General features: G+C 44.6%; 1 protein-coding gene across 4 annotated transcripts in view; it reads left to right on the top strand.

Annotated features, from left to right (window-relative positions):
- Positions 1-27,105, top strand: part of NFATC1 (nuclear factor of activated T cells 1) — a 116,010-nt gene extending 88,905 nt beyond the window's left edge. For all 4 annotated transcript variants that reach the window (XM_075417043.1, XM_075417048.1, XM_075417046.1 and 1 more), the window contains one exon: positions 24,553-27,105. In XM_075417043.1, the coding sequence (XP_075273158.1) occupies positions 24,553-24,602 (50 nt within the window). In that variant the 3' untranslated portion in view covers positions 24,603-27,105. The remainder of the gene's footprint in view (positions 1-24,552) is intronic.
- The last annotated feature ends 218 nt before the right edge of the window (positions 27,106-27,323 follow it).

Raw genomic sequence — 27,323 nt, 5'->3', positions numbered from 1 at the left:
TTAAGTTTAGTCTGCTGCTGCCACAATTATGCCTTTGAAAACTCCTGAGTGCACTCGGTGATTTCCAGTAGTCCAGATGTCATTAGAACAACACGCAGGTAGTCTGCAAAGTCCAGTAACACTGTCTACACTTCAGTCTGGCTTGGGCGAGCTTTTCCTCCCTCCCTCTTGGCCAAGCCTCGCAGCTCTGGGAGAAAACAAATAGCTTTCCTCATGGAAAGTTTTACTTAATCTGGCGTGGTGCCTGAGCCTAGACCCTCCTCGTCTCTAATGATGATTGAAAGTGTACATGCTACTGTGATAAAACTTGCTGAGTCGTTAACATTTGGGGCTTGGGTCATACGCGATGAGTAAGGGAGGACTGAAGTAATGCGTTCGAGTCAGACCTTCGGTGGACTTGCATGTCTGGGTTTGAGGGGTATCCTGTTACACGAAACCACCCACCCGCGGGATCGGGTTTTACTTTTTCTAGCGGGTTTGCTGAGTTGGGTCTCCCTGGAGGCCCACCAGGAGAAAGGCCCCAGAAGAGCCACTGGCCAGACTAGGTGTCACTCCTGGTTTTCCCCAGTCCCAGGTGTGCGGTTGCCCACCGAGCAGACCTGCCTACCTCTTAGCTGCGGTGTGCTGTGAAATCTAGCAGCAAACTTTGCTTTCTTCTAACATCAGCACTTCGATTTCCAGGGAGGTCCTTGAGTCTCAGGCTTTCAAGGAAGTGTCGGGTCCCTTCAGAGAAGTCCTGAGTGCCTCGACTCTCATTCAGCGATGGCAGACAGTGGCGGAGGCAGCAGGAGGCTGGCCAGGCGGTGGGAAAGCTGCAGTAATTAGCAGGCAGCGCTTTGCAGTGTTTCGATGCTCAAGGGTGGATTCTGTGTTGAAAACCCCCCGTCTGCTTGGTGTCCATCTGCAGGCGCACCTTCACGTTAAACATTTTGAGTCATTAGATGTTCGGCTGCAGCCGTGTCGCACCCCCTCTCCACAGCTCAGAGCCAGCTTCGTGCTGCAGCCCTGCGGGTGGCTGTACAGTTTGCTGGGGAAGAAGTCGCTTCTCGCTCCTGTGCCTGATTCATTCTCCTATTTCCATAGTAATGGCTGTTGGCATTGCTGTTTCACATGGTAAAGGTTTCGTGGGTTATTTTCTGTAAGTTTTTCTTGGCGACTGGGGGAGAAGAAGTTGCTGTATCTGAGCCTTGGTAACATTTACATCTGCTTTTAAGCCTGGAGGAGTGCCAAGGAAAATATGTGGCTTGCAGAAGCGTAAGCTTCATGAGAAAGCTTTGTTCCGATGCAATTCGTTTTAGGAATATTTTGTTTGTTTGAACCGTTTCTGCTGAGCTGTGCAGTGTTAGCTGGTCAGGTGTGGCTTCGTGGCCCGTGCACGGCCTCTGTGCTCTTGTGTCCTGGCAAAACACTACTGGGGAAGCTGTTGTAGAAAACCCCTCTTCTCCAGGGAGCAGAGTATCACACAGAGCCCTGCTGCATCTCGGCAGAGCTGGGCTGGAGCAAGCTGCCAGCTCAGCCCAGCAAACACATACGTGTCAGAGGAAGCACTCTCATGGATAAACTCCCTGACTTCACGTACTACGGCGTGCTTGGCTAAGCGCTAGCAAGCTGTCGTGTGCCTAGATCGCAGAGCGGCCGAGGGCCTGCCCCTGCTCCCGCCTAAGTTAATAACGCCGTTCCCTTTGGGTTCGTCGGGAACGGGACCAAGCGTATGGCTGGTAGTTAAAATGCATAATAGCTGCATTCATTGAAATCTGGTGTCTGATAGACAGGCAAAGGGGAGTCTTTTCTGGCAGATTTCTTCACGGCACAGTGGGTTGTTTCATCGGCATCTGCCGGACAACTGTGGGGCTCGGTCATGGGTCTGACAGCGGCTTGACCATCGCTGTCAAGGGCGGGCTGCTTGATAACCTGGCTCCTGGTCTTTCCTCCTCTCCGAAGAGCTAACACTGATTGCAACCGAAGGGAGCACAGGCTTTCCACAACAGGCTTATCTCTGCACTGGGAGGAAGCTTGTGAAAAAAAGCAGACCCTCAAAATGTTCCCCTCCTCCTCTGTCACTGAGGAAGCCTGCAAAGTCTGGGCATTGAAAATATCTGGAAACAATCGGTGGGTAAGAAATACAGCAGGAAAACCACAGTCCTGGTCCTTGTTGGCCAGCCTGGCTGGGTTTGTCTGCAAACCAGGGAGCTGGACCAGCCCTCTGCCTGCTTTACAGGCTTCATTTTGTTGGTAGGTCTTCTACATTTTGCACACTTTGAAGCCTACTGCAAGACAAATACCAGAAAGCAAAGTGAGATGGTGCTGCAAGTGTGTCGAAATTCCCAAACTGTGTTGTCCCTGAGCACATGAATTGCAAAATGAGCACTTGAACGGTCTTAAAGAACAATGCCACAGGCTATCAAAGTCCATAATTAGTGGATTAGATTCTTGGGTCCTTACATAATTATAGCTCGTGTTATCCAAGCATCTTGTATGCACAAGAACATTCACAGAATCACAGAATCACAGAATGTTAGGGGTTGGAAGGGACCTCTGTGTGTCATCTAGTCCAACCCTCCCACCGAAACAGGGTCACTTACAGCAGGCCACAGAGGACCTTGTCCAGGCGGGTCTTGAATATCTCCAGAGAAGGAGACTCCACCACCTCCCTGGGCAGCCTGTTTCAGTGCTCCGTCACCCTCAGAGGGAAGAAGTTCTTCCTCGTGTTCAGCTGGAACTTCCTCTGCTTCAGTTTGTGCCCATTGCCCCTTGTCCTGTCGCTGGGCACCACTGAAAGGAGTTTGGCCCCATCCTCCTGACACCCACCCTTCAGATATTTATAAGCATTTATAAGGTCCCCTCGCAGCCTTCTCTTCTTCAGGCTAAACAAGCCCAGCTCCCTCAGCCTCTCCTCGTAGGAGAGATGCTCCAGTCCCCTCACCATCCTCGTAGCCCTCCGCTGGACTCTCTCCAGTAGCTCTTCATCTTTCTTGAAGTGGGGAGCCCAGAACTGGACAGAGTACTCCAGATGAGACCTCACTAGGGCAGTGTAGAGGGGAAGGAGAACCTCCCTCGACCTACTGGCCACACTCTTCCTAATGCACCCCAGGATGCCATTGGCCTTCTTGGCAGCCAGGGCACACTGCTGGCTCATGGTCAACCTGTCGTCCACTAGGACACCCAGGTCCCTCTCCGCAGAGCTGCTCTCCAGCAGGTCCACCCCAAGCCTGTACTGGTGCATGAGGTTGTTCCTCCCCAGGTGCAGGACCCTGCATTTGCCTTTGTTGAATTTCATCAGGTTCCTCTCTGCCCAACTTTCCAGCCTGTCGAAGTCATGCTGAATTCCTCACTTACCTTGCCTTTGACCCGCTAAAGCATGATTTTTCTATTTAATACTGTCCCTTCTGCAACCATATGAGAGTGCAGAAGACGAGATTTGACTCTTCATGTGTGTGCTGTCCACATTGCTCTTGATGTGGGAGCTAGGGCTGAAGATTTGTTCCATTTCATAACTCTTGTGATATCTTTGGGGTTGCAGAATAGGTATTGCAGTAGGTATGATGAATCAATTTTCATACCCTGGGAGCAGCAGTCAATTCTTTTTCTGATGCTGTAGGGAAAACACATTTTTCATTGCCCCCTCACAAGTGAAATCTTTTGCAAATTACCTAAGAATTAGAAAAAATGCTATTTTGGGTCACAAGAGAAGCCTCCGAAAATATAAAACTGAAGAATGTTTATTTTAACTTTTATTTCTGTCTTGTCTATGCAAATCCATACACAAATAAAGTATGTGTGTGTATATGTATGTGTGCGCACATACACAGACATACATGTAATGAGCTGTAAGACTTAATATGCTAATTCTTTTCCTTCTTTGAAGTTGCGATGGGTGAGAGTGACGTCTTTTCTACTGGTGACTGATTTCCCTGAAAATCCTGCAGGTGTCTGCCAAGTAAAACCTTTTAGAAACGTGAGGTCAGGTGGAGAAGCCCATCCTATGGACCTTCTGTTGTGCACAGTTAGTTTCTGAACTAAAGTGCCCATCTGAAATCTGGCTGCACGCTGCTGCATGCCTCTGAGCTGCAGTTGTCACTGCAGCTCAGTGCTTCTCAGGCGTCTGAGCTTTTGCTATCCAACTATTCTTTTGGAAGACTGAAGCAACTGGTAAAGATGATCTCTTTGCTATTAGCTGGCTTTTTTTCCCCCTGTGATAACTCTGTGTTACACCGTGCTCCAGGCTATGCTTGGACTCAGCTATTCACTTCAGGGCTTTCACCTCGAATCATCTGCATGAGCCATTAACAACTTCTCCAGGCATCTTCTCCTTATAGTAATATGTCACTGGGTCAGTAGTACTGGGAGGTTCAAATGTTCTTCTCAATCTAAAATGACTATGTGTGAAATAGTCATATATAAACTGGTCCTGATTTTTTTCAATTACACACACCCTTCATTGTTTTCTTTCTTCTGAGATTTTTCCCGACATGTTGACTGTTAACCACTGTGCGAGATGACACAGGGCTGTCCCTTTGGCCCTAACAGTCAAAGGCTAGAACTTCCTGAAGTTGCTAGAATTGATGCAATGGAAATTCAGGTTTTGCAGAAAGGTGTAATGAGTCCAAGCTCTGGCTAGATGTACCTCACCCAGGTGCTGCACGAGGTCTCTTTGAAAGGGGGCCTTGGAAGTGCCACCAGTGATGGAGATAGCTGCTCTGCTCCAGTCTCTGAGTTCCTAGGTAACTTTGAAGGAGTTCTCAGGGATTTTTGCTTATTTTTCCTGAGAGTATGTCAGGGTGAGGAAAGTCCTCATTGCAAAAGAAAAAGAAGCAAAGCTGATTCCAGGGCAGAAAGTGCCATCAACCACAGGGAGACTATGCTTTTTGCATCAGTGGACAAACACAGCAGCAATGGCTGCATCAGAGAACTTTCCAGGAATTCTGCCGCTGTTTCCAGAAACCAAGGCTGGACCTTTACAGGCCAGACAAGCACCACTACGATCTGTTTAAACTATAGACTCACAATGGGATCTACTGTGGCAGATCACCACTTGGTAGGAACCTGCAGACCTCCATCATTGCCAGACAAACTGCTGGTGTCTGCCCTATTCGGCATATAGCCAGAAATGTAGAGGTAAAGGTGACCATCTCCTTTGCAGAGGGTTTAGACTTACCTTTTTGCAGATATTTCACAGTATTTCAGTAATAAACTGAAGTCCTAAAGAGGAACCAGCAGCACTGAAGTCAAGCAAATGTTTGCCGGCAGGATGTGCTAACGTGAAGGCATCTTCTTGCAGTACTGTAGCAGCTAGTTCACAAGTCCAGAGATAGCTGCAGCCCTCAGCTGAGCTGGTGTGTACTTGCTGGCGGAGTCAGCGCTGTGTGACAGGACTCCAGGACCCCCAGTCGAAGCAGGGGCTCTGTGTGGGGCTGCTCCCTGGCAGGGGTTCAGCACAGCTGGGGATTGGGGCCCGTCGTGACAAGTGCACACGAGTGCATGTGCGTATATACATTTATTCTATGTGGGAAACATACGAAAAAAATAGAAGCGCTCTCATGATGCTGTAGCACGGTTAGCAAGCATTTTAAAGTTTCAGACTTAGAGTGAAACTACCTGGTGTTGTAATTAGAGTGAAAGAAGGCTTGAGAAAAGGAGAAATGAGAGGAAGGTTAAATATAACATCCTCATAAAAAAAAAAAAAGATGAGCAAAGATGAATTTTGGAAGAAGAGGGGAAGGGGTGAGTGTGGGTGTGAGAGAGCGGAGTTTGTCTAAAACTGAAATGGTACAAATGAGTAGTAATAGCCCAGGATTTGACTGCCATGGAAAAGTGTATCTAAAGAATACCTCACTTTGCCCCAAAATAATTTAAGTGTAGAGCCAAATGAGAGGAGATGATTAAATGACTGATGTGCTCGTTAAACTTACATATATCTGAGGAAGTGTATCTGAGGAGTAAGCTTAAGTCGGAGGACCCCGCCTGTGTGTCTGTGGGGATCTGCAGGGAGATGGCTGCACTGTGTGGAGGTAGGAGGCTTTGGTGGCCCGGCTCCACCAGGGCAGAATCTTCAGATACCCTCGGAGTTGTCTCCATGCTCTATTGCCAGATCTTCTGAGAAGTGAGGAATGGGCTTCAGTGCTGGGTGGAGAGAGCTCCTGTGGGGAGCCCCAAAACACCTCAGAAATACAGTAGAAGAGAAGGGGGTGGGAAGTGCTCTTCGAGTGGGTACAGTCATGTCACCTGAACTTAGTGAGAAATTTTCACATCAGTTTTAAGACTTGTGGTGTAACAGGGCATTCAATAAAAATGAGAAAAATCAGAAAATATTGCCCATTGGCTCTTCCCCAATTAGAAATTACCCAGAAAAAATACTGCTAGAAGGAGTAGAAGTGATCAGCCTTCAACAAGGCAGAGGGGGATTTGTGAAATCTCATTTTCAAGGTTATACGATTGAAGAATAAAACAGGAAATCCCCTTACTTTGCAACTTTTGAAAGATGGTATTCAAATTACATTTAGGATACGATCCAAATGCCATGAAAAAATTTTCCATCACCTTCCATGGATGTTTTAAAACAGGATGTGTTAAATCAGGGGAAATAATAACAGAGTTGCAAGTAAATTAACAGACGATCTGAAACACATTATGAATCGCTGTATTAAAGAATCAATTAAAGTCAGCTATTTAAATAAAGGCAGAGTAGTAGCAAAAAAAATGTGAAATAGAAAAAATTAGAACATCTGCTGAAGTTTCCAAAGCTGTATTTAATATTAACTTGGGAAAAGCACCTGGACTGAGTGGTGTCTCATCAAAAATTTCTAAGTGTTTCCAGGCCAAAATCACTCGGATACTTTTTAAAATAAATTCATCTGCTCAACCAAAAGAGAAAACTCCTCTCTAGACCCTTCTCTACCACTGATTTTTGTTACGGGGAATATCACCATCTTAAACCAGAGAAGCCAAGAATGCAAATGTTTCTGTATGATCCATTTTTCTGTTGATTGTAAAGATCTAGTACCAGAGTCTCTGCCCTCCTATCTGCTGCGCAAGCTGCACCTTCTGCCCGAGTGAACTAGTTTGCTGGAACAGACCTTGCCCTTCCAGAACAGTACAATTAGCTGACAGTGAGGTAGACTTTATTATTATAAAGAATATTTCAGATTCAAGCACTCAGCACAGAGAGTATGAAATGTGAGCAGACTTTTGGTAGAGATGCCAGATCTCCTTCCAAGAAATCTACAAATGATGGACCTCTTCGTTGGTTGTTAGGTGAATATTCAGGAAAAAAATCTACTTTTGAAATTTGAAGCAAATCTACTGTCATTTTAGTCAGCAAGGTGGTAGGAGACAGGACTGCTTATGTCCGATCGTGTGAGCTGTGACCCTAAGAACATTTGGTCAGCCAGCCATATACCTGGTGTATCAGCGGCTATATTTATGGTTAACTCTGGTGATGAAACGTAGATTTCTGCAATGACTAATATAATTCTCTGCTGTCAGTTAAGACCTTGTTTCAGGGAGGAGCGGGCAGATGCTTGTGACGCCAGACGAGGCTGTATCATGCTTTCTGGTGTGCATGGTCCCCTGAGCAATGCGGGCCACCGCCTCCCCATGCCTATTTTCTGAAAAATGTCACTGTTCAGAAAGTTGTCTAAAGACAGATTTAGATTTCGTATGAAAAACTTTTGTTGAGGGGAAGCACCGCTGCAGGGGGAAAACTCCACACCTTGACATTAAAATGATTGAAGGAACTCTTCTGTAAGATGTCTAAGTAGGAATATTTCTCATGACATGGAAAAGACATCTAGATTTTACATTGCTGCTGCAAAATGAAAATCTTAGAGTGGGAGAGCTTACCTTTGGTTATGCTTGATAGAGACAACTAGAGTAAGTCAGCACAGATCCATCTAGATGTAGTCCAGCTGCACTGGTTTCTACCTGTTCAGACCCTAAATCTGTTTATTTAAGAATGAGTGTACCAGCTGCAGGGCGATTCTTCTGGCTACATCCTTACTTGAGTATGACCCCACTTTTAAGTACAAACAGACATTTCTGTGTACCTCCTTCTTTTCCTTTACAGACTTTTCTTTAGATGAGGTATTTGTATCTCACATGCCAATGGAAATCAGGAAAGGAAATTAATTTGTATGAATGGACTTCATAAATTGTGTGATTTACCAGTAATGAAATCCTAGTTTGCAGAATGAGAAATAATAGGGCTTTTCCAAAATATCTTAATCCTTGGCTATGATTAGTGGCATAAAATGAACCATTCTTTCCTATGTGTCTAAAGCCCAAGTTGTGCTCCATGTAGCTATGTGATATTCTTTCCAGTCTCATGTCAGTAAATAACTGCAGTGCTGCTCTTTAGTCTGTCTCTGACCTTCGCTGTGCTCGTCTTTCTTGAACAAAAGCTGAGAATTGTGACAGATTGATCTCCTTCTGTGGTCTGATCTAGTCTAGTGTGAAGGGAAAGTTCATTAATCCTGCTCCCAAATTCCTTAACCAGTTTACCACAAATGTGCTACTCTATAAGCATAACTAATACAGTACAACCGTAACAGTGCTTAAAACAGGGTTAGGCAATACCTCATAGTTTCTAACGACTGCTACTTTTTCACTTTCTTTATATTGTCAAGGGTGATTTTTTTGTAAAAAAATTATTTAATCTAGTTTAGGTTTTATGAGTTTAGGCTAGAATATTGCCTAGTCTGTCTGAACTTTGCCACTTTGTGTAATTCTAGTTGTTGTTGCCTGAAAATGAACCAAAGATGATTCGTGTTCTAAGGAGCCTCTTTTGGGGATGAGAAGAACCAAGTAGCTTAACATCATCTGGTTTTAACAATTAAAAATTGGCAGCTGAGCTGTGTACTCAAGCAAAGCAAGGATTTTTAGGCCTGGAGAAATGGTTTAGAATCTAGAAAAGAAAAAACACATGCTGCTGAAACTCTCTGCGTTATTTTCCACTATTCCCTAGAAAGCGGGTAGGGCTCTAGGATCAAACTGTGCCCACACGCATATGCATTAAAGCCAACATGCTGAAGTAAACACAGTTACGTGGTTGTCCTCTTTGAGTGGTGGGAATCAGAAGAAGGTCTGCTGACATCAGAGAAGTTGTGTATGCTTCAAAATTCAGGCAACATAAGAAAACAGATCTACTTGCATTTTTGCATATCAACATTAAAACATTTCAAATAATTTTGGGAGAATAATGAGCAAAATAGGGTGTTTACAATACAGTGACTGATTCTTTCCTGCCAAGCCATCAGACCTGTACCTTGGGGATTTGTAGACCACCGTTACGTATCTGCCTATGTTTAACAAGGACTTGATGCAAGGCCCATTGAAGTGAACAGGAATTCTTCTGTTGTCTTCTGTGCTCTTTAGATCAGGCTCCCACTTACAATCAGAAGAAACTATCACTTCATGCTCTTAAAAATAAGTCCTATGTTAAAAACAAAGCATGAAAATCTCTAATACTGGATGAAAATGTAAGGGCCCATGTTGATGCAGACACAAGTTATAGTTTCCAAAGTAACTGTAAAAGATGGTACTACATTAATATGTAAAGGTTAATGGCACATGCAATAACCTGAAATACTGTCTGAATTGTACATGTAGTGGGACTGACTCGCAGGGTTTGAAGAACCCTCGCTTTGGTTGTTTGAATGTGCTGATATTTAAAGCAATGTTTGTGTTGGTTGCAAGGCCTAGGCCAAAGGGATCTCAAGGAGCCTGAAGTTCTTGCACACTAAACAGTGGATAAGTGTATTTTGGGTGAATGCACCGTGCCTCTTTCTGTCCCCTTTTATGCCAGTAGGAAAGAGAAATTTCTCTCCTGGAGTAGCTATCATACAGGTATATGAGGTCCCTTTGTGACATTTTGGAGGTCGCTTGAGTTGCTGTACTCTGTTCTGTGGTTTGTAATGAGACATTGACAGCACTGCACCATGCGTTCTCCATGGAAAATGGGATAATTTCAACAATTTTCCATTTTCTGTCATGTTTTTCTCTGAAGCAGCAGGTCCTTCTTTATATGTGCAAAGCCTTCTGTTGTAGCTCTCCATAGATAGCCATGACAAAGCATGAAAGCTTCTAGGGCGGAACATTCATCGTCACTTATCTGGCCCGTGGAGACATTAGCTAATCCAGACATGATACTCCATACAATAGGACAAGTGCTGTAAAGCTACCTCTGTTATCCCAGCAAACGTGGAGACTTATCATTCCCATGGCCATTTTACAGGATTTGTTTTCTTCTGACAACAACATCCACAGTCTATGGTGCTATCAGCTCCAACAATGAATCTGATGCTGGCTCTGTGTGTTATCAGCTCCCCAATAACTGTCTTTTTTTTTTTTTTTTTCTTTCCCACTCCATTTGTGAGAATTTGTCCCCTGGAGCTCTTCTCTATCAGGCCCCTGCAGCTGCTGTTATTTTAGATATGGCAGGAAGTAGGTACCGGAAAACAGCGAGAGCTCACAGTGCTCAGAAAAATCTAGAAATTCCTCTGATTTACCCCAGGCTCTGGAACCAAAAGCCGGTTGCAAAAAAAAAAACAAAAACAAAAAAAACAAAACAAAAAACAACAAAAAACAGAAAAGGGAGGGGGGTGTTGGCAGGAGGGGGGAGGCGCGAGCAGACAACTGTGTCTGGGCTGTGTGTGGGAGGAAGAAGAAGGGTGCCAGCCATCCCCTGCAGCAGGGTAGCAGGGAGATGCTCCACACGGCCATGCGAGCCCAGCCGAGGAGCGCTTGGCCGCCAGGAGCAACGTTCCAGGCCCTGCTGCCGGCACCCTCCCTTGCCAGCCGAGAAAACCCCCTCTCACCTCCCCAGGGACAGGCATTTCTAAAAGCTCATCCCTTTTTCACACTCTCCCCTCTCGTGTCTGGTGCGGGCCTGGAGCAGATCAGCTTACCCGGTCAGTTGTCCGGCAGGCTCCCATAAATGCTTTTAGCAGCACTTAGCGAAGGGCGCCAGCCAAAGGCATTGGTGGAGAGTCACTAGAGCAAGAAACTTACATCACTACTACTATTGTTATTATTATTGCTACCGCTATTATTATTATTACTATAGTAATTTTACAGATCAGATGGGATGCTTCTTCATTTGCTAAGCAAAGACTTTTTTAGCCACTTTGAATACCTTTTACATCAGGCTGACTCTGGAGATGACTTCTAAAAGAAAAGAAAAAATAAGGAGAAATGATAAACACCTCCAAACCTGTTAGTTCAGCAAGCAGTTTAGAAAAAAAGACACCACCACCCCCATAAACAAAGACATACATGGAAAAGACACTACCTTTAGAACTGGTTTTAATAAAGAAATCTTCCTCTTTGACACAGCAGATAAGGAGGAAGATGTCCGCCCACAGACATCTCACACCATTAGCAATCTAGTTAAACATCTGTAAATGTTTTAGGGAAAGAAATTACACTTTGAGACATTTCTTTTTTAATTACAGGCTCCAGATGAGATTTGTTAGAGCAGGGAAATGTATCCCATAGCGACTGATGTCAATAGCAAGCAGTCCCTAAAGCCAGCCAGGACTGGGAAAGCCATGCTGTTTGCTGCTCTTGGCACCGCTCCCTGCTTTCACAATGTCAAACTTAGAACCGCCTTTATATGCACTTTCCATTTTTTTTTCCACAGTAGCTGTTGCCAGCAAGCTGTAAACTACCGTATATCACTCAGATTTAAGAACCTAAACTTTAAAACAAATTAAACTCTTGTTGACATTGTAATAAAAATCAGAATCGAACTGAACAGCTCAGTAAAACGGCACTTCAATTATTTTATGGATTTAAGATTGTTTTCTAGGATTCCCAGACTCCCAATACAGCAAAGTTATTTCCTCTTGGCAGATGTCTGGAAAAAAAAAATCATTGAATGGATAAAATTATGTGGCAGACACTAGGTTGAAGCCTGAAGGGAGGAAACGGTGTCTCCCCAGCACCTGTAAATATTTGCTCGGTGTCTTGACCAGAAGAGCCTTTCGTCCATACTTTGAAAAAAAATTTCAAGGTATTTATTTTGTGAGTTTTTAAGAAAATAGAATTTTCATGTGTCAAAAGCCAGTTCCTAGCTAGGTGTTTATATGCTTTTGAATGAGAATGGCAAATATGGGTCTGACCCTCCCTTCAGAACCACGTCCAAACGCAGGTAAATGCGCACGAGTGCTCCCAGTCACTGGCCTCTGCTTATCTTTCATCTCCCTACTTAGCAGTTAATGTTGGGTATTCTTTTTATAAATATCTCTTTTTTTTTTTTTTCCTATTCTGTAAAATGGAAACAGAGGTTTCCATCCGATTAATTGCCAGGTTTCCATTCTTTATAATGTTTCCTCTCAAAACAGTTTGGAATGAAAGTATTTCAGAAATGTGTGTAGACGGAAGCTACTGGAGATAATAATTTCTTTCATGTAACTGTGTTTTACAAAAGGTGTGGTGCATGAGAAAGACTGTTGTGTAGAGCAAACAACAGTCAGCTTGAGCAGCCTTTCACCAAAACCTTTGTTGCACTTCACTTGTTTTCTTTCATCGCATCAGTGAAATGTCCTTGATGTCCCTGAGGCCCCAGCCTGAAAAGCGTTGCATTCCCAGGGTCTTCAGCAAGAGCTGACCCTTGCTGGGTTGCTTCTGTCACAAGGATGCTTCTGTAGGTTGAGCCAGATGTTGCACATCTGCATGCCCACAGCTAGGTCCCAGGGTCTGCATGTTCTGGCTGAACTCCCCCGGGAGTTCCAAACGTTCCTGTCCCTCCAAACGATGTACAGTTGTGTGGATTCTCCAAAGATCCTGCATTAGGCTCCGTGCGTTCGCCTCCTGATCTGAATTGGCTGACTCGACCTGACTCAGTCTGGCGTAAGCAGCCAGTTTTCTTCACTGTAGCATTAATAAACTTTTTAAAGCTACTCTTGAATTACTGTTAAAGTTCTTCCACTCATTTTGTTGCCTGGAGCACCTCTCAAAGTGCAGGCCAAATTCCTGCTGGAGTTTGGATGTGCTGCCAGATCACAACCCAGGCCATGGAAGCACCCTGTCATTTCTCAGCTATCGAGAAGCGAGGGTTTTGGAGTCCAGGTACTCAAAAAGAGGCAGAAAAGAAGGCTGTCGCGCGTTGCGAGTGGTTGTTTGGAAAGTGCAATGCAAACATTTTGAATAAAATTTCAGGTCTTTGAGAGACGAGTGTTGTACGTCTGTGTTGCTCAAGTGCCTTTTTCCTAGTTCTGGCTGCAGGTTTGCTGTGCTTCGCTCTTGGAGCAGAACAAATGTCATCTCTAGTGGAGAGCGCTGAGCTTCAGCATGGTTCTTGTGTCAAGGACTGGGCTCCAAGGGGGAAAGTTTCTCCTTCCCTGGGAGCCAGGTTGTGATTCTTACTGAATTTTTGCAGCCGTATCTGGTGGTTTTTCTGTTGACATTGCTCTGTCAGTCCAGCCTAAGGAGCCATTCTGCAGCTTAACACAGCATGTGGGAGGGGGGAAAAGAGGAAAAGACATTTTGCCGTGTTTGCAGCTCTGTCGCACTGGGACCATGTACAAATCAGAGTATTCTTCCAGCTGCTCTAATTCGAGATGCTTGCTATCAGTGGTTTTAGCATCCGAGGAGTACTGGAGTCCAGCAACTGTCTAGATGTGATGGCTTTCACAGCTACATCTTCTGTGCTGGGGAGAGCACCTAATAACACCCAGCTGGTGGTTTCCCCACCATGGCCCAGCTTGCACTGGTATGTCTCCAGTGTGGCTCCACTAAATCATCCGTTGGATCAAACCTTCCCAGCCACACTGGATGGGACTTTAGTCATGAAAAGGCCTTTACCTAATATAGTGTGGTGCAAAACCAACACAAGGGTGTCATTAACCACTGCCAGTGCTTTCCTCCGAGGAGCTGCAGCGGAGGGGATGTGCATTTGTCTTTAAACTGCAGCATTCTTCAGCAACACATGCTGCCATGGTTTAAGTAAAATCCTGTGGCATTACATACAGCTCGCATTATGGTGGTGGCCAGGTCATCATGCCACAAGCATGTCGCATGATGATTGTTCGCAGCCACCGGTGCAGATTCCCAGGGCTAGCTCTGCTTCTGTGCCTGCTGCTGGTCAGCAGCTGTGTTCTACCACCTAAGGATTTCCCCCAGCTAGCGCAGCCTTGCCCAGCAGGCTCGTAGGTGGATTCCTTTTCCCTTATCAAACACATTAAAAATTTTGTTAGCCCCACCCAGCCTCTCTCTTCCATCAAGCAGCATGTGGCCGTTCACTGAGTCATCTCATGGCCATCATTTTACCTGCCTGAGCAAAGACCCTGTGAATTAGGGGTTAGCAAACGAAGCTCAGCCTTCGCCGCAGCCTGGGTGGGAAATGTGGCCCAGCAATGGTCACCCCCCAAAGCAGCATGTAGGCACATCGTGCGTTGTATACACAGCAGCGTCCTAGTGTTGTCCCTGCCTTGGTGCGCTCTTTGATAGATGATGTGAATAACAGCATTGATCTTTCCTGTTTAGCACGCACTTTGAGGTTTTCTGACGAAAAGGGCTATGAAAGAAAGAGGTGTTGATGATGGTGATGATAATAGGGCAAGTAGGGTCCATTTAAAAAAGCGAAAACCACTCCTTGCTGAGAAAAAGATCAGATAGACCCTATTTTAACCTATCTCCAGGACACTTAATGTTGAGGCCAACGTTACTCCTGCTCAAGTCCGTCAGGCCTTGAGGCTGGTGGAGTGAAAGGAGAGCTGAGTCTCTTGGCCATTCTGTGCTGTGGAACAAAAAAGGCACTCAGCCAATACTCCTGTGTGACCCAAGGTGCTTCTTTCTTTCTTCCATTCATTTCTTTGCTTTATTTGATATGCCCAGCTGCACATGAGCTGTTTTTTTAAGAACAGCAGCGCAAGGTGGCTCATTTTGGAGGATTCCAGATGATCACTACGGGCCACACTATTATTACATAAAGTCAATTAAAGAGCATACGTGCACATCCCATTGATTTGATTTAGAACTAACAAAAGCTTCAATAATGTGCAATTACAAGAAACTTAATGACCCCTTTATATTGAATGTAACTTCTGTGGCACCTAATATGCTTTGATGAATTGCTCATTATGTGTAATGTTAGAAAAGCTTCTGAAAAGATTAATAATTGTATAATCGACAGAGAAATTCAGTCTCACTTGGCTTTTTGTAAGCTCTGAAATCAGTAAGTCACAGAGAGTGTGGACCCAATCGTGCTCCCCTTTTTCCGTCTGTACCCTCAGAATTTTTTTTTTCTGAAGCTAATCTGTCACATTTCCAGCATTTGGAGAAATCCCTGTTTGTGTTACGTGGAAACATCTGGCCTGGTACAGATTGCTGTGTGAGGTCCAGAAGGCTGGTGCCAGCTGCTGGCAGAAGTCGCCGGTGCTGGGCTGGATGCGTGCATGGGATGCTGCTTTGGCGGGGCAGGAGGTCCCCAAGTAGCAGCCACCAGTGTCAGGCTCAGAGCTTTGCGGCACAGTCCAGACCCACTCCCCCTCTCCTACTGACTGCCCGTAAGCTTCGGGAGCTGCCAGCCCTTGGGGCTGTCAGGTGGCTTTAACCTTGCTCTTCTAGCCGCGGGATGCGTCGAGAGCCTTGTGTCTTAAGTGTTGCCCACGCCGCAGCCAACTAGTTGTGAGGTACAGTAAACCTTGTGGGAGTGGATCACAAATACGAGAGCAAAAAGGAAAAAAGGAAGTTTCATTTCTGTTACTTTCAGGGTTTAATAAATACTGCCAGAGATGCCTGGAGGCTAAAAAACAGGCAAACGCACAATCGCTTTAGATTTTTTTCGGTTTTGAATCCACTCTTGTCATGCTTCAGGGCATGATTGATGAGTTTTGAATGCCAGGGTCTGACAGCACTATTTTACTTTTGGGCGCTAAGCTGGAAAGTAAAACTGATCGCCGGGATCACTTTGAATCACTGTATTTCTTACGGCGGGGGCAAATTTCTGTTGTCTCTGTCAAAGCTGTGCACGCTCTTATCCCTGAAACTGGTTCTCACAAAGCTTCCAGCAGTACCGACCTCGGGTTTTGGCTGCCTTAGGTAGCATTTGCGTAGTTCTTCTGTCATGTGGAAATTTTGTGTGAAACGTAAAATATGTCTGTTTTGTTTCCGTTACAGATGCTCTTAGGAACGTAAACACATAATTTTGGTTAAAATGCGGCTTATTTGTCCGTTGCCCAGCCCTACCCTCACGCGTGTGTGTATGTGTGTGTCAGACGTGGCTTGCATCATACCAGGGCAGACCCTGCAGCCTCTGCGCAGCCCAAACCCCAGCTCCAGGCGAGGTTGGCCTCGGTGAGGGCTGCTGAATGTTCCTGTTGACACTTTGATTCTTTGGCATAAAAGCCAAACCAGGTTGAGCGCAGCCACCCTCAGACGGAGAGTAAAAACGAGCCAAAGTCTAGACCCCAGTGTGCTGGGAGTCACTGCGGCTCTGCTGATTCCTGCGCTAATTCCCGGCAGCAGGGGAATTCATCCCTAAGTGTTTGCAGAGCAAGAGACGCAGGGTGTTCCCAGGGCTGCATGTGGGAGGGATGAAAAAAATCCAAACCCAGGAGTTCTGGTGCAGTAGGATGGGACTCATTTAGTCTGGGCACCTCGTCAAGAGCCCCAGTTAAATTACTGCCACACGGTGCTGTCATCGCACTGCAGCGAGAAACCTTCCCCGTTAGCGCTCCGCAGCGCAGCCGCCGTGGGAGATTCTGCATCATTCGGAGTTGTTGAGCTACATAAGGCAGAGGGTAGAGCAGGTAGGAAAACGACTCCGTGTTAGTGGCTGCCATGCGCGACAATGCCATCCGTCGTGCCAAGCTGACGTTCGTATGGGCGGATCATGTTTTATTAAAACCTGCTACTTGTTGTCACTCCCTTGCTCCACTGTCCTGTTCGCTGCCTCCAAAAATAGCATGCCCTGTGGTGGTGGCTTATTATGATTAAACAGATAAAAATAAACTTAAGGTTTAAACACATCCAGGACACCTGAGGTAATACAAGATCTGACTTCTCTGTGGAACGTGTGAAGTTATATTTTCCATTGCTTCACGAGACTTGTTTTGTTTGGTTTTTAATTCAGTAAGCTTTAATGTGATCTATAGTTTCACATTACAGGCTGCTACCTCAGGAATTTGTATCACTGTTTTCTGGTGTTTTTTCTTACCCACAGGACAACGTTTACTAGCTTTGAAAAAAGATTTTCTCTAAGATGGCCCTATTTTTTTCAATGATTTAGGTAATAATTCTATGTTGTTTGTTGCAGCTTTCATATGTCAGAAAGGAGTGCTCCTTATTAATAGTGAGGAAGTAGGTACCCTGATAAAAACTGTAGGATTTTACTCATGTGATGGAGTTTATAGCAGGAGCTTCATTTCTTTACTTGCTGTGTATGTGTCTATATTTAGTCATTTTTCTCTTTAAACAAAATCTGTACATGGAGATAAGGGAAAACTTTTTTTCCTCCTGTATTTCTGCTTCCTCTGCATTCATTTGCAACTTTGAATTCCTCTTCAGTGTTGCTAATAGGTGGCATTTCATCCGAAATGAAGGACATACGAGAGCGCAGGAGCCTGATGGAGCAAGATGAGGCATCACTGCTGGAAAAATTCGAGGGCAGCAATTATAGACAGCAAAGCGAATGTCATACCATGAAGCATTACTACAGGTAGCGTGGTGTCGGTGACAAACTCATAGACTCACTCCAGAGCTGGGTTTCCCTGTCCCTGTTCCTATGCTGAACAGCATGGTCAGAGCTGTACCTGGTGGAGAGAACGCAGTCCCCGCTCCCCCGTGCTTGTGAGCAGCGAGCTGCCGCTGACTGTGGAAGTTCCGAGCACTCAGGGGCACGTCCGCGCTGCGTAGTGAGGCGTGCGGAGGGAACCCTGGCCTGGGTGTCGCTGTAGTTGTACCGACGTAGGGCTTCACCTGAGCTAGTGAATCCTGCTGCAAGGCACAAACGATGAGCCGAACTGAGGCAGTTTGGCTTTCAGGAGTGCTGCTCTTTGCTGGAGATTGCTCGAACGTGACGCGTAGCTGTGCGGTTTGACCAGAGTCAAACATGGTCCAAACGTGGTATCCAAACGTGGCACCGCATTGCTTGGGCAGTGACACCCGTCTCAAAGATGAAGCATTACTGTCCGGACACAGCAGAATCCGGTCATACTTTCTCACAGACTTTTCATACGTGTAGCTTGAAAGATGCAGCTGGTATTACTTGTATTTTCCATGACGCATGCACCAGTCAGAGCAGGTTGCTTTTGTTCCTTTTTGGCAAGAGAGAATTATGGCATCTGAACCTCCTGCGCCATAGTAGAGATGATGATCCCCAGTGGTCACAGGTGGACATGAGGTAACAAGCAAAGGTTGGTTAGTCTGCTGTGGAAAAAAGCTTGATGTGACCCTGAAGGCCTAGATGTCTTGGGACACGCCATGTAGCTCTTCCCATTGATAAGGAAACCAAAAACCATCCTGAAGGAACCGAGCTGACGCTGTCACTATGCAGGAACAAGGACACTGACACATCCAGTGAATCACAAGGTGTCAGCTCTGCACAAAAACCTCTGTGTGCCCTTTTGCTTCAACTCCATCACACCCCTTAAAAAAGAGTGGAGCGGAGAGCCACAGAGCTTGCTTGTGGAAGAGAAACGTGCTATTGGTAAGGGGCACAGCAGTACATACAACCCACAGCTCCACTACTCAGTCTCCTTCTGCACAGAAGGCCCTTTCTGGGCCGCTGCTGAAGTGGATTGAAGTCAATGGAAAGACGTTTGTTGACTTCCACAGTGTGTGGTGTGTGAATAGACAGTGGCTTGACACAGCCAGAAACTGAAGCCTTAATGTTACCGCTAACAAAGAGAACAGAGATGGATATGTTTTCAAAGTGCCATTGTTCCCTTCCAAAACTGTAGACTCAGCTCTTCATAATTGTGGGTTTGACCATGGCTGTCCTCTCACTTTCCATTTTTTCAGACTCCTGGGGACATTTGCCTTTAGGAGTGTAAAGTTTGCCAAGATCTTGTATTTGTAGCCCTGAAGAGCTTCCCAGTTGTGGAAACCCCCTGGATGTGCCTCCTCCCCACTCCCTGCACCACTGACCTTGTAACTTCTTTCATAGAATCATGGAATTATAGGTTGGAAAAGATCTCTAAGTTCATCAAGTCCAACCATCAACCCACCACCACCGTGCCTGCTAAATTGTATCCCGAAGTGCCATATTTACACATTTTTTAAACACCTCCAGGGATGGTGACTCCTCCACATCCCTGGGCAGCCTTTGATCTGAGTGGGATCAATGTCTGAGCTGGAAGGCAGAACTTTGTCTCAGAAAAACAGCTTTTTTATTAAAACAAAGGGCCACAACGTTATCCATATTAGTAGTCAGATACAAGGAAAGCAGATATCTGCAGAAGTCTAAAGTTTTGCCAGTTGATGGAATCCATGTACAGCCACCAAATGTTAAAAATACTTCGTTTCCTATGAAGTTCACATCTATATATGGAACCCACGTTTATTCAGATATGTCTGGTTATCCTGTTCAATGCAGGAACCCAAACTGTTGCATCGGTAAGACACTAATGTTGCTAATTAGTAAAGCAAAAATTTCCATTGCATGGGCATTTTAAAGCAAAATTAAATGCAAGAAGAAAAAACTCCTTATTAAACTAAAATGTGGTGTAACAGCTCACCACATCCTGCTACCATGGCATCTGCTGTTTAGCAAAGGAAAGGTTCCTCTTTCAGACGCCTTGACAGGTAGAGAGGTCACGTGTTACTTGCATTTCTCAGCACTATTATTTTTTTGACTTTCTGTCAGTGGAAAAGCTGAATGTGACAATGGAAAATATCAGTTGAGGGAAGGCTTTGTGGGAAACTGTAGGTGTTAGCTATAAAAGCGACAGTGGGCCACCTCCCCAAAGCCAGCAGAAAAACAGTGAAAAAAATCTGATGACAAAGGTGCTGTAAATCATTGTACTCAGCTGTTTGATCTGATAGGGATCAGCCTGTCGCTTTAAGCGAAGTGTTGTGCTAATCTAGGCGTTGAAAATTAAACACTTTGCGTGCTATTCCAGTGCTGCTGCTAAGCTGTATGTAGGGCCTCCAGCAAGCCAGGTAATTCTTTGGGTCTCATCTATCCTGTCTATAAAAAGTCTTTTGGAGTACTCAGGTTATGTTGTTTTAAAAATGAGTGTAAAGCCTTTGAAACCTTTCTTTGAAAAATGTTGCGCTCATTCAAAACACAACCGCTCCTGGAATGGTACTACAGATGTGAATGGATGCGTATCCAAGCAGCAGCAGAATCAAAGACCGGCATTTGCTTCAGGAATGAGACACAAAGACAGGCCGAAGTACTGGTCGCACTGAATACTGCTCTTCTGTAGAGCTCACACAATCCTCTGGAGGTAGCAGGTTTGTAAGCCAATGCGTGAGCATTCAAGACAGCAACCATCTGACTCTCCTCAAGTGTATAATAAATATTTTGTTAGTAAAGTGAGAACTGAGTGAAAAATACCAATTATTTTCTCTGCATGAGCAGCATATTTTACCTCTCCGTAGAGTCTGCAGTGGTCCTACAAGACCGAGTGGAGCCCTGAGGATACCAAGGGGAAGGAGTGTGGTGGATGGCAAAGGAGATGGTGAACAGGGAACAATCAGCTTGTTCACACGACACACGAGTGAAATTATGAAGAAACAAATTTAAAACAAAAAAAAAAAGTAGTTTTTTCCACCTGAAACTGTGCAACCCATTGCTGCAGGAAACTCTGAAGGCCAAAATAGGTTCAGGAGGTTATTAGAAAACTTCATGGAAGAAAGTTCATCAAAGTTCAGGAGAAACAAGGATGCAGACCTCTTCTTGCTCATGAAGCCCTCCAGCAGAGTAAAGCTGTACTAGAGAAAGCATCGCTGGAGGTGTGCCTGGTTCCTATACCCTTTCCCAAAGAACCTGCTACTGGCCATTGTCGTAGATGCGATACTGGTACGGATGGACATACAGGATGCTTCAGCAGACCTCCACTTCAGTAACAGAATTTTTGCTTTGATGTTGGGAAGGACAATTTTGGGTCAACTTGCAACAAAAATGCTTGGTGTTTTCTTGCCAAATGAAAAAAATACATGTTTGGGTCAAACAAAACATTCCAAAACATTCCATTTGATCCAAAATAAAACATTTCCTAACACGCAACAAGAACGTGAATATGTTTTGGAGTATTAAAAGAAGCAAATTTTCCAGAAATTTGAAATGAAAAACATTGATGCTAAAGACATTTGAAACTATTTGAGAAATGTAATCCATATTTTCATGTCATTTTGACTGGCCCAAAACTGCATTTTTCCCAAAAAAAAGTTTTCCCTCAGCATCCATTTCCCAGACCTGGAGGGAGAGAGGAGTGTCTCCGTGGCCGTGCAGCTGGAGGTGGCGGGGAGCATGCTCCTAGGTGAACCCAGCAAGCATCACCCAGCGCACTTCACTTCCCCCTGTTCCCCCCCGCCGGAGGGTTTTCCTTCCAGCCTCCGGTGCCTCGGCAGGCAGCGCGGGGAAGCCCGCGCTCAGCACGCTTCCCCTTTCAGCTCTCGTGTTTAGTGGTCTCTGCTAGCAGGCTGCCTCTGCAAGATCAGGTGCTTTGCTGGGTCACGTATTGCCCCACCTGGGCCTTCTGCGTGCACCCTTGTCCCTCTCTGTAGGTTTTTTCCACTGCGTTATTGGGAATTTTTGCATTTTCGACACTGCAGTGAGTAAAGGGGAACACGTGACAATGCAGTAGAGCGAGCTGTGTGTCTGAGCCACGCTGTCCGTGAGCCGCCATGGATGAGAGGGATGTTGGTATTTTTGGCCGCGTTTGATGGTGAGATCCGGTGGCAGTGGGTGCACTTTGGTTGAGGTTCGGTTGTCTCCCGAGTCCACGCTGACATTGTCTAGTGACTGCTGTTGAACAGCTGTCAGGTGTTGTTACACAGGCACACCAGACTTGACTGCTGCTTATCAAGGGAGCAGAAGTCCACCTCTATTAAGAAAGTAGCGTCAAATGAAACTGAGCAATACAGCCAGAGGTCTAATCTGTGTCCTATTGGAGCCAATTACAAAATTACGAGTGATTTCAGCTGGGGACAGATTGATTTGGCTGGTGAGAGCTGGAGAGCATGTGATTGAAGGACCCTGGTGGTCTCCTGGGCTGAGCGGAGGCAGGTGGGCTCCCAGCTGAAAGGAAAAGTCAGGTCATCTGTAGGGTAAGCCCTGTGTCCTGAAGCGCTTCGGTGACAGGAGATTCAGCTGAGGGTACCTACTGTGGCTGGAAAGGACAGCCTCCGAGTGCCTACGCCAGTTTTGGAGATGGACCTTTGGCTCTCAGGCACTCATGTCATCAAGTTGCTTCCGAAATACTTTTACTAAATGCTTTAGTAGGGGGAAGTGTGGGCTGGCAGGCAGGGGGATACTTTTGGAAGTTACTGAATGAATCAAGCAAGAGTGCATCAGCGTGTGCTATAGCATTAGTCTGAGATTCGAGATACTGGCGTGCTAATCCTGACTGAGATGGGAGCTCCTTCTCTTTTCCATCTCCCTGTCCCCATCTCTGAAATACCAGTGATACTTAGGTTCATATTTTATAGAAGCACTGTGAGGATTTGTTATTTAATGTTTCTAAGCACCAACTAACTGTAGAAAGACCGAGGATTGCCTTGAGTGGTATCTTGGTTTTATTTGATGTGACAGAAACTTTGAGGGAAAGTTAGCAAAACTGTGGCACTGTCTGGCCCATATGAGGACTTGTTTTCATTGTCACGCTCAACACCAAGATGTCACTGTGTGTTTTTGCTGCATACCCAAGGTTATTTTGAGAAGTTTATCAAAGAAACTGTCTTTAGAAAAGCATAGTGGAAGAACCATCCCATAGAAGTGGTGTGCTGTTTGCATTCAAGGCAGAGGCTCGGTCACGAAAGCTGTCCGGAGTCTTGCAGCATGGAAGTGGCGTAGCACTTCTTGCTCGTTTTGGATGCAGGGCAGTCTTTGCCACAGAGCAGGGCTTACTGCTTGAATTTGTTTCCGCTGTTCATTAATATTAAAGATGAACTCCACAGCACTCTCAAGAGAAAGGACTGCTTTGTCTTCACCTCTTATTTCCATACTGCTCTTAGTTTGCTGCTAAATAGATAGTTACAAATACAACTGAGACTTCCTTTCTAAAGTATGGTGTGTGCATCCATTGGTAGAAGGGGCCAGGACCTGACAGAAATCCTTACTGATTCATGTGCTGCAGTTACTAAATGGGCAATAGATCTACAGAAAAAAAAAACAAAACAAAAAAACCAACAAAACCACACAAAACCCAACTAATTGCTTCAGGAAGTTGGTTTTAGACAGGCTTGGTCCATTCCAGTAAACACGTGAAGTTATCTGGATGGCTGTGAAACCAGCCCACGAGGAGAGGAAAACACAGGCTTTTCCGTGGTGCTTCCATGACATGGGCATGTGTTTCCCATTCCCAGCAATGACGGGGAAACTCAGAACCGGCGATAGCCCTGCTGATGGCATTTTGTCTGTCTTCATGTAAATCAGGTGGTGGCAGTCGCTGCAGGGAGGTGGGGTGGAAATAAAAGGGATGTTGTGTAGTCCGCTGTGGATGGCCTTTGCCAGGTTCAGTCATTTCCTGTCCATCTGCCAAAAATCACAAGCTGATAAACGGACATAATTGGAGTGTGGGAAACTGCATTGCTCGATGATCTGCAGGGGAGGGGGAGAAGAAGGAAAGAAGGCTCGTGAAGAAAGAAAACAGCACATTATCAGTGGAGATGCCGTCTGACTGGCTGATACTGAGATGGCAGACCTTGTTTATTCTTTCCCCTGACTCTGGCCAAGGGTTTTGACTTGCTTGTCTTTCCCGTCTGTCTGTGCGGATAGGAGCGAAGATGGCATGTCCACGTGTGCTGGTCACCGCGACAGGAGGGTAGATACTTGCATGTGTTACCAGGTCCAGGGAATGGACAAGCATGCAGCAGTATCTTCTTTTTTTTTCTTTTTTTTTTTTTTTAACTTAGTATCATCCCACAGTGGAAAAAATCAGCACGTGAAGTCGTATTCTATCTAGGCACTGCAGCTGCACATACCCGGCTCAGTGGCTGGCAGCTTTCTGCCATCGGTACCTACCAAGGCTAGCATACTTTCCAGATGGCTCTTTTTAGAGAAGGGGCAGATCTTCCTAAGATTCCCTGTGGTCCTCTTTGCTTTCCATTTCCGAGCCAGTTCTAGAGCAAACAAAATGTTTTATCTGTAACTGATTTGAAGTGTTAAATATGTTTGATGCAATGAAGGATCCAGGATGCTGCTGTTCTTGTGATGCCTGGTTTTACCCAGTACTTAGCATGTTAATAACCCTGGTTAATCCCGCTGTTCTGCACTGTGATCAGCCCGTACAAGCTCTCTCGTGATGCTGCGCTTGCTGTTCAGAGCTGCACGGAAGCTGCCAAGGAACGGATGCAAGCTAGGGGGGGGCCTGTGTGCTGCAGAGACCCGGCCGGCAGCAGTGGGATGCTAATCAATTCCTTTTCTCTTGTCTTCTTTCTTTGCAGTAAATGAAATTATAAGGAATGACCTTTCCAGTACCAATGTCCATTCGTAGCTTTCGATACGGGCCTAGTATGAAACCCACACACGCTTTTGACTTAGCTGGCGTGTCAACTCGAGTAGAGAGATACTGAATAAACTGAAGACGTTGCCTGGTACCACTCTAATCTTCCACCTTACTCCACATCAGGAACTGAAGATTTACCTCTTGCTCACGAAGAAGTAGCTCCTCGACTTCAACTGATGGAACGGCTTCTTTAAAGAAAATCATCTCAAAGGAAAGAGGAGGGAGCACACTCCAAGATGGTGCATTTCATGGGACAAAACTAGGAAACTCAGCAGAAGTCTGAGTGCTTCTTCCCAGTGCTGATCTGTTTGGCATGGCACCGCTGGAATACAGCCCTGGAAGTGCCTTATTTTACCAGGTTGTGGCATCAGGGCATTTTTAATAAGCTTTGAATTTGCTACCGTTAAAAGTGTTGGTAGGTGCAGGAACCGTAGAGCTTGCGTTCTGGAGAGTGGTGTTGGAAAAAAGCGTAGGACTCTGCAGCAAGGTAGGGAGAGCAATCCCTGCTCCAGTAAGATGCATTGATGAATTCCAGAATTTCTTCAGCTTTCCCTCTGCTGTGATGTACAGCCTATTGCCTTATTCTCAGTGCATTTCAAAAGTCTCCTGATTTGTCATCATCTCAGCTTTCTTTTGCGTATTGTCTTTATTATGTGCTAATGAATCATAGGGTTGTTAGTAGTAGCATGTTAAGATTTTTTTTATTTTAATCTGGCTTCAGTCATAGCACAAGTGATTTGAATAGCACAAAACAAAAAGGGTTGGTGGACAAAAAATTGAAATCTATCTTTTACATGATAGATGAATGTGTATGCATGTACATACATACTAGTATATATGCATATATTTATATATGACAAATAATATAGATGATTGCCTAGTGAGGGCACTGAATTTAGCAATAATTTCAATTTCTGAGAATGCATTTCAAATCCACAACAGATATTTCTGCTACTTCTTTTGAGGGTTTGTGGCACCTAAAGCAGGTATGCATTTTCTTTCCTCATGCAGTTAAGCAAGCACTTTAGATAGGCAAGAAGGATGCATACAAGATACATGTTATTTACCAAATGACAGAATATGAGTTATAGTAACTGTAAATACCATTACGGAGGAGTGTAAAATATTTGTTCAGTTATAATGTTATTATTCCGCAGAAGCCTTATAACTCCCTGCTACATGTATGAAAAAGAATATTACCAAAAAGCCGTGGAGGTTTAATATGCAGCGCTGTATAGTGTGATTTCAGATTAGCTAATGTTTCTGGAGCTACAGGTAGGCATGTAGTGTAGCCTTTAACATTGTATTTTTTACAATCAACTGCTTACTATATAACTAGCAACAACCTATTATTATTTCATATAACCAAAAAAATAAAAACTAATCTAAAGTAAAATAGCATGACTTAAATTAAAAATGTTTAACATTAATATTGTGCCTTAGGAATCTGTGCCCCCTTCTGGAAATGCTCCTGAACTACACCTCCTTAACCTGAACGCAAGGAAGATTGAACAGGTTTCACAAAAAGGTGAAATCCTCCTAAGCGTTTTAAAACATTATTCTGTACGATTATGTCTTACTTTCTTTAGGAAAAAAAAATGAAAGCCATATTTGTCACATTTGCACATTACTGTGAAGACATGAGAATATAATATGGCTCTGTGTACATAATATGCTGTTACTGGTCCTTATAACAGTCTGTTACTCCTCACCTGTTTAATCCCAGTTATTTACCCTGTATTTAGCATTGTAGACGTTGCATGGAACATTTCTTATAGACTGCCATATGAGAAGTTAATAAGCTTGACAGATGTCAGCTTGACTTGTAGCTAGAAAATAGATCCAATAAAGCAAAATGTTTTGCTGGAAGCTAGTCTTAGAGTGGTTCATTTTATGTTATCTTGACACATCTTCCTTTCTCATATAAAATAAGCATTTTTACATTATATACATATATATAAATATATATATCCATCTCTTCTATTTGAAGCTGTTTGCATCCTGCTGCATCCTGCTAATAAAACCATCTTAGTCTGGAAGCAAAGTCTCTTGTCAACAGACTCTTCTTCATTTCCCCCCTGCGTTTACAGACGTTGCTGCCAAGGAGAGAAAAAGATGTATAATACAATTCTCAGATTTGATTCTCTCAGTATTTCAGAAATGTCAACAAAGTGTGCATGGAGGAATCGCTCGTTATGTCAAAGCATTTTTTTAGTCATATACATAAAAATACTTTGGGTGAGGCTTTTAAGATACAGGATGATGCACACAGACACACCCTCCACATCTGCACATTTCAGCAGTAATTTTAGCAAGATTTTCAGCTGTATCGTTTGGATATGTTGCACCTCCTTGATCCTTATTTTTATTTTTCTCTTTAAGCTATTTTGGAAAAAAAAACCCAACGAACCTATTACTTTTAAGCCTGGATAATGGAAGATTATGCATCTCTTGTATATGTATTCATAAAATAAAAATGAAAGCAGAAATATTTCCCATGTGAGACTGCTATCTTGTTTTTGTACATGTGTGATGGTTATTGCTGTCAGTTTATGAAAATGGTTTTCATCAACCCTTTTTGAAAATGAAGCAAAACCAAAAAGCCACAACACTCTGAACAAAGAGTGTGGTCCTTACAGGTACGTTCAAAAAGGCTTTTGCCAGGGATGATTCTGACTATTAAAAAGAGCCCTCTAGATGAATTTTAAG

This window comes from Opisthocomus hoazin, chromosome 3 (assembly GCF_030867145.1).
Source record: "Opisthocomus hoazin isolate bOpiHoa1 chromosome 3, bOpiHoa1.hap1, whole genome shotgun sequence".
Taxonomy (NCBI): Eukaryota; Metazoa; Chordata; class Aves; order Opisthocomiformes; family Opisthocomidae; genus Opisthocomus; species Opisthocomus hoazin.
The sequence above is the reverse complement of the archived record's forward strand: the minus strand, read 5'-3'. Positions and strand labels throughout refer to the sequence as shown.